At 40.3% G+C, this 13,391-nt stretch overlaps 1 protein-coding gene across 1 annotated transcript; it reads left to right on the top strand.

The window, feature by feature from the left end:
* Positions 1–2,633: 2,633 nt before the first annotated feature.
* Positions 2,634–12,736, top strand: zpld1a (zona pellucida-like domain containing 1a). Its single transcript, XM_034550781.1, has 10 exons — positions 2,634–2,747; positions 3,068–3,288; positions 4,044–4,225; positions 5,179–5,251; positions 5,947–6,044; positions 7,709–7,789; positions 7,900–8,071; positions 9,145–9,247; positions 11,608–11,637; positions 12,544–12,736. The coding sequence occupies exons 1-10, from the start codon at positions 2,642–2,644 to the stop codon at positions 12,717–12,719; spliced, it is 1,242 nt and encodes a 413-aa protein (XP_034406672.1). The 5' UTR covers positions 2,634–2,641; the 3' UTR covers positions 12,720–12,736.
* The last annotated feature ends 655 nt before the right edge of the window (positions 12,737–13,391 follow it).

The following is a 13,391-nucleotide window of genomic DNA, read 5'->3' as shown; positions in this document are numbered from 1 at the left end:
TAGGTGTAGCCAGCCAATCACAGACATGCCGACCCAGATACGTGCAGATGATTGGGGAGAGGGATCCTCCTCTGTTGCTCTCCTGAAGGTTTCTTCCCTTTTTTCCCTGTTTGTAATTTGTGATATTGGGCTATACAAAATAAACTGAATTGAATTGAATAGATGCCACAGTATATAAAGCAGCACACCCTGCTTCCTGACGATCCTACACCCTCTTTAGGGAGTGGTTCAGGAGTAACAGGGCCCCCCTAGGTAACATTATTGTAACCTTTCAAATGCACATAGGCTCCGCCTGTAAGAGGCTGACCAAAGAGTGTCTATTGTGAAATCCCTTATGGCTGCATACACTTTGTCAGTGGCATAAGACAACACTGCATCAAATGCTGCAAAAAGGAGAGAATAGCCCCAACTGCTCAGGATAGGGGATCAAGTCACCTTTCCTCGCACCAGCTTTAAAACAGTGACCACCTTCCCTTGTAAAAGGTGATGGTGGATCCCGCTCTTGCTGCATGGAGGGTCTGCACTACCTGTACAGACAGTCAGCACCGTCTCAACCTGTCCCTCTCAGGAGCCAAGCCTGGAGAGGATGGCCCAGAATGGACACCAGGCATATCGTATCCACCTCCTGAAACAATGCCCCCAAGAACTGGAGGATGGTCAAGGGCTGGGCAGCCATCATCTGTGTCACGATCATGGTTTTGGTTAAGTTTGTTTTCTGTTTTATTTTAAAGTTCCCTGCCTCTCGTGTCCCGTGTGCACTTCACTTCCTGCCTTTGAATGTTTTTCACGCCTGAAGCTACCAGCATGACTGACGACCGCTCATGCAGCAGGAGAGTGATGTGGCATGAAGGCGAAAAGCAGCTTTTTTGGTCATGGCATGTGCAAATGAGTCCATCCCAGGGGTGGATCAACCTGTTGTGCCAGGGAGAACATAGCAGGCAGTGGGTGTTGGTTGGCAAACAGATCCAGTTTCACTTTCCAAAACCGCTTCCCCACCCCTGCTTGAAGCCTCCATTCGTGATATAGGGGTCCACCTATAGGGGGCTTTCCAGTCTCGGAATATGGAGTGCTTTCAGAGACAGCAGGTACTCCGAGGCCCACAACCGAAAGCTCTCTGCCATCCTTAACAGTGCAACGGACCGGATTTAGAAGCCCAGCACTACATGACGTTAATGCCGTCACCCTTACACCCTGCTGCAGTTCGTCAACTGCCTGCAGCATGACCGGCAGTCTGAGTTCAGTGTTCTGCTGCCTGAAAGCATTGAGCAGTGTGTTGTGTTGAAGCTTGTGAGAAATTATATTGGTGATGAAAGACATGTGGGGAAGAAAAATACATGTGGCTGGATTTTCAAACAGTCAAATGAGAGTTACCAAACAAGTGCCTCTTTTTGTTTCCATTGGACCTGAAGTGAGTTAGTTTGCTCAAAACAATGCAATTTCCATCTCATATTCCATATTCACAGGATCCCTGTGTGTCCTCTGTCTGGTTCACACTGCAGCAAGCCCGTCACATATACCGCCGTCCATATGGAAGATGGGACAGCGAGGACCAGCTAATCCCTTGAAACTCCATGAACTTTGCTGTCTTTTTCTTTGCTCTCTTTATGTGCTGGGAGTCCTGTGACCAGGAATCAAAGTTTAGGGTTCAGGTATGAGGCCGGCAGCAGCTCGCAGCCCCACCAAGCAGATTGCCTGCTGCTGTGCTGACTGAGGACTGCCGCACACAAAGCATGAAAAGTGTGGATTCCGGGGGCCAAGAGCCCACGTGGTGGGCTCTGCAATCCCCGACCGACCCGGGGAGAAAGGAACGGCTCAGTCAGCAGGCCAGGGCCACTGGAGCGATGAAAAGATAATTCTCCCCCCCACCGCTGCTGGACCTCATGCGGCGTCAAACCATTTGTGAGCAGTGACACAGCCAGATTGGGCCGAAAGGATATGAGTGGGAAACTTCAAAACCTGCTCATGTTTCTGCGAACGTGAAAGGATTTGTATAACACATTCAGATTTGATGGACTTTCCCATGTTCACTCTGGACAGCCCTTTTTTGTTGACATGTTCAAATAATGAATCTCTTATGTGTAGATCCCTTTTTCCCCCCCTGCTCCCGAGTCCCGTTTCTAGTTGTCGGGTAGGGATGCAGTGCGGACCATTCCATCGTCTGTCCCAAGCTTATGGAGAACCGCTGACTCGCTGGCTTCCAGGAACCAGGGTGAGTGATTCTACTTTTCGAGCGGCAATCGGCCTTTTTTCCCTCAAGCTGTCGGGAATTTGTCTGCTGTCAGAGCTAGAGACGGCAACTACAAACTTGGTGAAATTACTCCTTTAATTTACCTAATTCCTCAGGACTGAAACTGTGTCTGTGACTGACAACGATTAGGTGATAAGAGGTTATCACAGGACAATGAGATGTCCACACGGAGATAAACCATTATACTTGATGACATGATTATCAGCACATTATCCAGCATCATTCTATACATATTTCTGCCAAAGTTAAGGAAATATTAGCCTCTGAAATTAGCACACTTAGGTTTCCTCAGGAAAACTAAAATTAATATATGAAGGATTTCACTTTCAGTGTGACAGATAGACTGCATTTCTTACACACAGTGCCCTTTCTTGCTCTGTTTCAGGTGCTGAAATGGAACATATATTTCTGATTCTTTTACTGTTTAGTAAGGCTTCATCAGTTGGAGCTCAATTCAATGGATACAACTGTGATGCCAACTTTCACAGCCGTTTCCCTGGTGAGGAACTCAACACTTTTTCTTTAAGACTAACTAGACACATTTACATGTGAATGTCTCTTTAAAGTAAACTTCTCCACAAACTGGCTACATATTCCAAAAAGGAAATAATGACATGTTTGTCAACAAACCAGTTCCTGATTTATGGTTTGAACAAAATATTTAAGGTAATGGTTTTGGACTGTCATCCCATAAGTGCACCCAAAACCTGATCAAAATAATAATTAAAATTATGTAATCTAAATAACATTTCTAACCCTAATATCATGTGACTCGTTTTAATGCCTGTATGCACCTGTGTCTGTGTGTGTGTCTTGCAGCGGAGAGGGATATCAGTGTGTACTGTGGGGTGCAGACCATCACCCTCAAGATCAACTTCTGCCCTGTCCTCTTTTCTGGCTACACAGACACTGACCTGGTCCTCAATGGTCGCCATGGAGATTCCCACTGCCGTGGTTTCATCAACAACAACACCTTTCCCACTGTGGTAATCTTTAGTATCAGCCTGGCGACGCTGGAGTCCTGTGGCAATTCCCTGGTGGTAAGAAAAGCGGTGTAAATTCTGGTTTAGCAGATTTTAAATGATTACTGTCAGCATCACTGACAATGTTAATGATGGAGTTGGATGCTTTAACTGTAATGGTTATGCTGTCAGAAATAATATAATATAACTAGCTTTGAGATAATATTATCAAAGCTAATGAAAGTATAGTTTACTGTAAAGGCTAGGTAATGTACAGTTTAACTGTAAACTCATGGTTTAATGGACTTATTGTAAGTCGCTTTGGATAAAAGCGTCAGCTAAATGACATGTAATGTATTTTAATGTAAAGTGTCATAAAAATCAATCATAGTCTGAGATGAGTTGACAGTTACCTTTGTAATATTGTGTTTGCTAAATTATACTAGCTGAAAAATCACAAACTAAAGAGGAAAATTGAAAAAACAGCAAAAAGCCTCCCAGCCGTTTGTAGAAAAAGATCAGATGCGTTTTTATTCCGTCCAGCTCAATTATCCATGTTTGGAAGTGGATCCTGCATATCTCTGTAAAGGGGTTGCTGTTGGTCCTCAAGGTTGTCAGGATGATGAGTGCCCCAGTGTTGAGCTGGATGCAATGGGACAGTTCCCTGAGGGTCTGTGCTCAGATGGAAAGGGATTGCTTTGGGGATTAGCGAGGTGCCTTAGCATGCTCAGTGGTATGGCTGATGATATCAACCCCGGTCGGGTCCAGTGTGCCCACAGGGAAATAATGGAGGTCGGTTAGAGTGTCACTCACACTGGTGTTGTTCGCCTCAGGTCTCCACGGCTCAAGGACCCAACGCTTATGGTAACCTGTCACTGGTGCAGATTGGAAACATATCAGGGTATATCGACACACCGGATCCCCCCACCATCATCAGCTACCTGCCAGGTCTGCTGTACAAGTTCAGCTGCAGTTACCCACTGGAATACCTGGTCAACAACACACAGCTGGCCTCGTAAGTCTCACTTCTACTTTTTCATTGATTTAAAAGTGCTGGGTTGCTACAGTCAGCAAGCCATCCAAAATACGAAGTAAATTGATGCTATTCAGTTTTTGTTGACTCTGTATTAGAGAGGGTATAATTAATCGGTATGGTAATTTCTGAGGATGTAGTGTGTAATTTCATTTTCGAATCATTATGCCAACGGGGTGAACAAAATAAACGAAACACCTCCAATACATAATTAATACCGTCCACACGCTGAATTTCTCAGAAAGACAATCTCTTTGAGTTTGTCTTTCATGTTGGACACAATATTTAGAACAAGTATAATGCATTAAGAGACAACACCACCAAAAAATAAGGAAATACCATGGAGCTGGATCAACATATCTCTGACAGAGTCGACAAAACTTGACTATTCATCACTTAAAAAAGGTGTTGGGGCTATTGGGGCTATTTTTGGGGCTATTGTTTTATATCTCATCATATTTTTTGTGTTTAAGTTGTGTCCACCTGTATCTAAACTGTATAAAGCCAGTCACTGGATTAGGTGGGGAAATAAACAAGATTTTTCAGAGCCAATCTATACAGCATGGCTAAATCCAAATGAGCTAATATTGACACAAAATAGAGACTTTTAATCTGAGGTTAAATCTGGACAGTAAGACATTCCGATGGCTCACAGTGCTACGCATAAGAATAACACTGTGTGTTGGGACAGTGTTATCAGCTGTATCCATTTGATGAGACCGTTAGTGGGCATGCTCATAACACATGAGCGTCATAACACAAGATGCAGCACGTTTGTTCTTCTTTATTATTATTGTGAATAATAGCAAGTACAGAATAATCTTCTAAAAAAAGAAGAAAAAAAGAAATGCGTATTGCAAATATTACAATAAATGTTGGAATCACCTTTCAAAATGTTTTTGGCAGCTTTTATATTTTCTTTATCTTCATTGAAGGTCAGCAGCTGCAATCTCAGTGAAGGAAAGCAATGGTACTTTCATCAGCACGTTGAATCTACTACTTTACAATGTAAGTTCACATCAGTTATTTTGCTGTACAGCAGGGGAGCTTATAGGCTGCTGCATATGAAGTCATATACTAAAGCTGTAACAAGTCAGAAAGCATCAAAGAGCACTCAAAGCTCTGCAGCTAAGTTAAATGAATCTGCACCTTTTCAATCTGCAATTTCAACGATTTCTGATGATGAGGATCTATGTAGAAGGCTACCAAAGGTTTTGAAACCCCGCTTACAGGATTAAATGACCTTAGAATTCTGTAATTGGAGAAAATTATACTCTATTTACCCACAATTCATGTCTCACCACATGCTTGGGGTTGACTGTAGCTCGTGGGGGAGAGTGGTCGTCGATTAACCACAACGTAGTCGTTCGATCCCCGCTCACATAGTTGCATGTTGAAGTGTCCTTGAGCAAGACACTGAACCCCCAGTTGCTCCCCGGGCGCTTCACTGCAGCCCACTGCTCCTTAATAACTAAGGATGGGTCAAATGCAGAGAAGAATTTACCCACAGGGATCAATAAAAGTGTACATTTCTCTTTTCTTCTTTCTAAATGTTGTGCAGGGATTATGTGGATACCAGATAATAAATATGTGTGAATTCATGAAGTATAGTGAAAGGGAAAAAATCCTCCTCAACATGATGAAGGGAAAAAGTTTTGGAAATGTGACAAACTTGCTGTAATGCTATTGTTGTTTATGTACAGGACTCGTCATACATTCAGCAGCTGTCCATCCCCATGGCAGGACTAACCCTGAAGACGCGAGTGTTTGCAGCCGTAAAAGCTTCTAACCTGGATAGGAGGTATTCAACCAACATCCAAACATTCAATCTCAAGAAGTTACTTTATACCAAAACTACATCATTTTAGAGGGAGAGTAGGTTACCATATTACTTTATGTTGTCCATTGTTAAATATTGGCATTGGTTATAGCACAATGTAAGCAACCCAGACTGTCCGTGTAGAGCAACAAACAGGGCTGTACAATGACCTTTGGGTGCAACATAATGTGAATAACAACACCACTGACCTATATTTAGTTGATATAGAAGCAGAGAAGGGATTTATCACAAATCCACCTTCGTCCAAGGAGTTTTACCCTCTTCTACATTTAAGTTGTCGGGGCAGTGGTGCCTAACTAGTCTGTACACATGACATCTATTGCTTCTGTCCATCCGGGGAGAGGGATCCTCCTCTGTTGCTCTCCTGAAGGTTTCTTCCCTTTTTTCCCTGTGAAAGGTTATTTTTGGGGAGTTTTTCCTGATTCGATGTGAGGTCCTGGGACAGGGATGTCGTATGTGTACAGATTGTAAAGCCAGGCAAATTTGTAATTTGTGATATTGGGCTATACAAAATAAACTGAAACTGAAACTGAAACTGAAGTTATGCCAGATGAGAGTAAAAGTAAAAGTAAAAAAAGTGTTCTTAATTTGTTCATTAGACATATAGGAGCTATAAGGATGTCTAACAAAAATTGCTTAGAAATTAAATCAGCCTGCTCTACGAATGCGCTTGAGACAGATGAATGTGGCTTTTAACTGTTATTTTGTTGTTAGAATAACTTTTCTCCATACATACAGTGCAGAAATGCACCATGTGAAAGTAATTGGTAAATAGACCTGTACTTGTAAAGATCTTTTCTTGTCTTCCGACCACTCAAAGATCTTTAACACTACATGTCATCATTCACCCATTCACACCCATTCATACACTGATGGGAGGAGCTAAGGTTCCACCTGCACATCAGCAGTAACTAACATTCATATAAATTCCACACACCGTAGGCACAGCTATGGAAGCCTTTTGGGCTTAAGTGTCTTGCCCAAGGACACATTGACATGGGCTAGTGGAGCCGGGGATCGAACCGCCGATCCTCTGATTTAAGGACGACTAGATTCTCGTCACATTCTCTTCTCGTCTGACATTTCTCGTGCCCCTTACTCTGTCACCTCGGCCTCTCGTGATGGTGTCCCAGAACACCTTATTCAAGCATACCAAGATCTCAGACTTGTCTCAGGTCATTGGGGTTTGGGGGGTTTGTCATACCCAGGCACCACTGCCCCGACAAAGCCCCTTACAACTAATTTGACCAACCAGACAAACTACATGTTCAAGCCCTTCATTTACGTTTTTATTAATACATTGTGAAACACATCCTGTTGATGGTGTGGTACTTGCTAGTAATACATATAATATATACATGTAATGCTTCCTAGACAAAAAAAAGGAATTTGAGGCGGCAATTACTTTTCTAAGCAATACATAATTGGAAAAAGAGTAGTATATGGATATCATTTCTAGTAGACAGGGTTGTAATAGATAGTTCTATATATTGAAACAATACAAAGCTCATCAGCAGGAGAGGTGAGCATTGTGCCATCAAAGTGTCTGAGTAGCCCTTTACATCATCATAATCTGAATTGCATTTAAATCCATCAACTCTGGATTTACTAATCTTTAATGTTAGATGGAACGTTCTAATGGACTACTGCTACACCACACCCTCTGGAAACCCCAACGATGACCTCCGCTATGATCTTTTCTTTAGGTAACTTTAAAAATGTAACATTTTAAACCCATCAATGATTGTGTTCAGTTCTTATATTTGTGTTGCTCTCCTTTCTATCAAGTTTTTCTTATTTTCCCTCCCTGAGCCAGCTGTGAAAAAGACCCCCAGACCGCCGTCTTTGAAAATGGGAAGAGCCAAATGGGCCGCTTTGCTTTTGAAGTATTCCGCTTTGTAAAGCACAAGAATCAGAAGATGTCTACAGTCTTCCTGCACTGTGTCACCAAACTGTGTCGAGCAGATGACTGCCCAATGCTCATGCCAGTGAGACTAACACAAGGGCGCTTTCACACATAACATGACAAACTCTTAAGAACAAATATAACACAGTACTTGTAATTTACTTGAGTATTTCCATGCACTGTTACCTTCCACGCCACTATATATTCTACATATTGTACTTTTTGCTTCGCTACAATTGTTGTGACAAATAAAATCAAACAAAACATATTCTTTAAATATTATGTATTTTTATGAATTAAACTACTACTTAAAATACAACTACGACTATGAACATCAGCTCCAACTCAACCATCTATATACAGTTATTCTTACATCAGTAGCTTAATAATCAAATATTAAAGGATAATAATGTAACTGTACTGTACTTTGACGTTTGCTATTTTAATTACATTTTGCTTGAATACTTTAACAATTTAATTAGATTTCTAATCCAATATTTCCACATTGTGTAGTGATACTTTTACTAAATTAAAGGATCTGAGTACTTCTTCCACCAGACAGATAACCAGACAAAATCAATAACCAAGTTTGAATTTTAAGCCACTCAAGTATATATATATAATATAGGTCCTGGCGCTATGATTCATGTATACATTCATCAATACTTGAATGATTACTTGAAATTCAGATTATTAAGTGATGAGAAACTTATGAGTGGCTTAACATTCAAATAGTATTATCTTGAGGTGTTTACTGACTTTCTGGACATTTATTTACAGTCAGATATAATTTATGTACTTACACATTTCCTTGGCTCATATAGAAAATGTATCTAACTTCAATTCAAACTTTTTTTCGGGAAAAGATCTTTTCTGTCAATTAAGAAAAATGGCAGATATACTTGTCAGATGATATTTCAGAGCAGGCAAGTTCTACTCCTCCTGTCTCACATTTCAAAACAATGCTTTATTGAGCCCTAATTGACGGCAGCTGGGGGTAATTGTAATATCTAAAAGTGGTCAGCTGCACAATATATTGTAACAGGTCCTTCAGTCAGCATATATTCCCTCATCCTTCTTTAATTTTAGTAATCAATGAGAAAAAAAATCATGATTAAATGCAACACATTCTACCGCCATATCTCTTTTTTACAGATCTGTGGCAGCAGGAAGAAGAGAGATGTCATAGAGGAGAAGGAATCAAACGCTGCATCTGGGAATGCCGTCCTGACTGCCGGGCCAATCATCACTCGGAGTGGTACACTTTTTGATATTCCTTTCTCTCAGTGTCTGTTTACCACCAACTACCTTTATCTTTCTGACATAATCCAAACTACACTGCTACTGCCTGAGGAGCACTTTCTTCCGAACTACTTCCAATACATTAAGCCAGGCTCAGACTACAGGAGTTCTCGACCAATTTATCTCTGATTTACCCGTCCTGACAATCTGAGGAAAAATCAGATCCAGGACCTTGGTCGGTACCAGATTATTGTGTGATGTGAGTTTTTTACAAATCCCGTCTTAAACCTCCTGAAGTGTACACAGCCCCATCGGAGCGGTCCCGTTAATATCCAACTTTAGCTGACGTGTTATTATAAATCCCACTGCTCTTCCTGGTAAAAAATATTCTAGATGATTTGAACTCTAAAGATGCTTTCTTTGTACGCACATTCCCCTTAAACATTTTCCTTTATGAACTTACTTACTAACTTACTCCACCTGTAGTTTAATGTGCTGGTGAACTCAGAACCACAGAAAATAACACAAAAACACAGAAGTGTTGTATCTGAAGTTGGACAGCATACTCTTGGGGGGATGACAGACATAGGAATCTTTTGCAGTCAGCAGTTACTGTAATAAATAAAAAATAAGACAATCAATTAACAGCCATGAAAAAAAGTTATTAAGTAATCTTGATGAAAAAATAATTTACAGGAAAGTAGCTAATGCTTACTAGCTTAATTAACTGCTTCATTGCTGTGAAATTATTATTATTATTTTTTTTTTAAACCTTTATTTAACCAGGTGAGTCCCATTGAGATTAAAAATCTCTTTTTCGAGGGTGACCTGGCCAAGACAGGCAGCAGCATAAGAAACAGATTGTTACAAACCAAAAAAAACAGAGAACAAGACAAGTTAAAAGAAACTAAAAGTTAAGAGACAGTGACATAACCGAATTAATTTAAGAAACATTGACATTTTTGGGAACCTGCCTCCATGTCTTTCATTTTATATTTAAAACCAGTAAGTGGAATCAGTTCTTTAATTTTCTGCAACATATTCCATGATGAGGGTGCAGAATATATTTTTCCCATTTCCGTTCTGGTTTTTGGAACAGTGAGCATCAGGAAGTCCTGAGAACCCAAGGAGTATTGTCCCACACTTTTCTTCCTGATGAGGACACACAGGTAATTTAGGAGCAGACCAAGGATTGCCTTATAAATGAAGGTGTACCAATGACAGCGCCTCCGGGTTGCCAAAGCAGGCCATCCTACCCGAGAGTATAACTCACAGTGGTGAGTCAGAGCTTTGCAGTTGGTAATGAACCGCAGTGAAGCATGGTAAGCCGTGTCCACCATATGAAGGCAGTTAGCAGAGGCATGCATGTAAAGAAGATCACCATAGTCCAACACAGGTAAAAAAGTAGCAGCAACTAATCACTTTTTTTACATTAGTTGAAAAGCACAGCTTATTTCGAAAATAAAAGCCCAGTTTTAACCTCTGGATATTCATAAGAGTCAACCACCTCTATTTCACCTCCTTCAAGAGTGACCACCGAAGAGATATTCTGTGGCCTACTCCGCAATTTTGAAAACAACATAAGTTTTGTCTTATCTGTTTTCTGTTGAAATGACAAGTTAAGTTTCCTTGGGGGTAATGATTAGAGGTGGAAATCTCTTGGCATCTCACGTTTTGATTCCAATTTAGAGGGATACGATGCCATTATAAAACGATTATGGATTCCTCTTGATTCATCAACATTTTTCTATACATGATTTTATTTTCTCACTGTGACATTCTGCTATTTTTATAATTGTTCATAATTAAAAAAACAGATTCATTTACTTCTATTATTTTTTATTAATTCAAATAAACAAATAGAAGACATTTGTCAACTGTGTTACATTTTCAAGCCAACAAGAAAATATTTAAAAATGGGGCTCGTTGCAGCATCCTCGTAGTTAAAACACAGTCATGTTACATAAAAAGCTCTTATTCACTATAATCTTAATAATAGCTTGTAGTGTGTGATATGCCATTATTTTAGATTAGAGAAAGGAACATCTGTGAACATTGACCTTATTTGTGGGTGCAACCCGATTTCAAAATCTGTTTTAAAACCCGGCTTGAGCTCTGAGAATTCTTTCAAACTTCACAAGTCTTCTCTTTCTGTGATTTCTAACAGTTCCATGTACTATTTATTATATCTGAAGGGATTGTGTAGACAAAGCTCAGGTTGTTGGTTGATGGTGGTGATAACTTTTGTGGGCAACCTAAATGGATAGAGTGCGCTGGAACGCATCCTGTTGACTTATGTACTGTACAACTGTACACAATTGGACAGTGAAGAACTGTATTGCTGTTACCCTGAATGCACTTTACTCTTTTTCACAGATGAAACGCCAACCAACAACTCTCAACTGGGTAAGCTCTCACATTCTGTGTATTGTGTTGCATTATACTTTTAAGTGCCTTTCACTGATATGAAAGTGAGCCATTTAAAATAGTAAAGACCTAAAAAAAAGGAAGAAATTCTACTATACCATATCACTCTGTCATGTTTGATGCATGCCATGAGTTACATTAAGAGCCCATCTAGCCTTTACTAATTGCACTATAGTCATTGATTGCAATTATGTGTAGTACGAGCAAAGAGTGTGTGCTTTTTTAGTTGAGAAAAGGGCTCCTGTGCTCCAAATATTGTCACTTATAGTTATATTATGATGTCCTTGATTCTAATATCAGTGATGAAATCTGGTATATCTGCTGTTATGATGGATTTTTTTTCTTTGTTGAATGGACCTGTACTTCCTGACTACTCAAAGTGCTTTAACACTACATGACATCATTCATCCACTGATGGGAGGAGCTAAGGTTCCACCTGCACATAAGCAGTAACTAACATTCACACACATTCACACAACTACGGGAGACATTTGGGGTTAAGTGTCTTGCCCAAGGACACATCGACATGGGCTAGCGGAGTCGGGGTTTGAACCGCCGATCCTCTGATTTAAGGACGACCCTGCTCACCACTGAGCCACAGCAACAGCATGTTGATTTCATTTGATTTATGGTGTTTTGTGTATGTAATCATTTTCTGCTATTAAACACCACTGTCGTTGAGCTGGGAATATCTCACTGTGACATTACAAATCATTTTTCCCAAGAACCAGAAAAACCATAAAATAAATTGGGCTGTGAAATGCTCTGTGAATCATTAATAGGTTCTGTATGTGGGATTTGGCATTCAAGTTGAAGAGCAAGTGTTGAAAGTTGGAACAAAATATGAACAGATTTGATTGCCTCTCTGTGTTGTTGCTGCTCTAGCCCATCTGAAAGCTCCAGTGTTTCAGATGAACACAGTGACAAGCGCGCTCATCTCCGGCGTGATCATCCTGGGCGTCATGAGTGTTTGCTTCTTCGTCTTCTCCCTCACTCTCCTCAAAGGCAAAAGTGCTCCTGTCAGCACCCTGTCTGGAGTCCGCAACCCAGCCTTCAACTGAGCACCGAACACAACTCACTGCAGACTTCCCTCCACAACCGACAATGCTCAGCGAGTGGCAAACAACATGATGTAACATGATGTTGGTGCAGGTAGTAATCTTTACAGAAGAATGAAAGCTAAATGTTGTAGGTCTGTGCAATGTGCATTTGTGTAGAAGTAAAGCAGGACTTTTAATATGTTTGTTCTGTACTTTGTGTTTCAACCATGTGGCAGGCGAGGCCTCGCCTGCCTGTAATTGTTTTTCATACAGTTTTGACCCACATAGCGGAGACACTCATAACTTAATAAATTACCTCAGCTATACAGCTTTCAATTGCAGGGTATAGGATCAATTAAAAAGGCTTACAGTACATGATAGTAGTGACCGTTTAGATCTGTTTGTGAAACCTACACTTCCTGCTTAGAAGCGGAAATGAGAGAACTTCATTTGGATATATATATAACTTAAGATAATGAGGGAATTCTACTTCATGAAAATAAGCTCAAAACCTTCAATTAATTAATTCAGTGAACTAACAGAAAGCCTCAGGCTTGGATGGTAAGCTTAAAGTTTTCTCAACATAAAAATCTAACTTTTAAAAGTATATTTATATCATAATTTGGCTACATATAGAGTAGTAGTTTTGTGATTAATCATTTAAGAGGTCTGTTCTACCTAAATATGTATTTC

The sequence above is a fragment of the Cyclopterus lumpus genome, chromosome 14 (assembly GCF_009769545.1).
Source record: "Cyclopterus lumpus isolate fCycLum1 chromosome 14, fCycLum1.pri, whole genome shotgun sequence".
Lineage (NCBI taxonomy): Eukaryota > Metazoa > Chordata > Actinopteri > Perciformes > Cyclopteridae > Cyclopterus > Cyclopterus lumpus.
The sequence above is the reverse complement of the archived record's forward strand: the minus strand, read 5'-3'. Positions and strand labels throughout refer to the sequence as shown.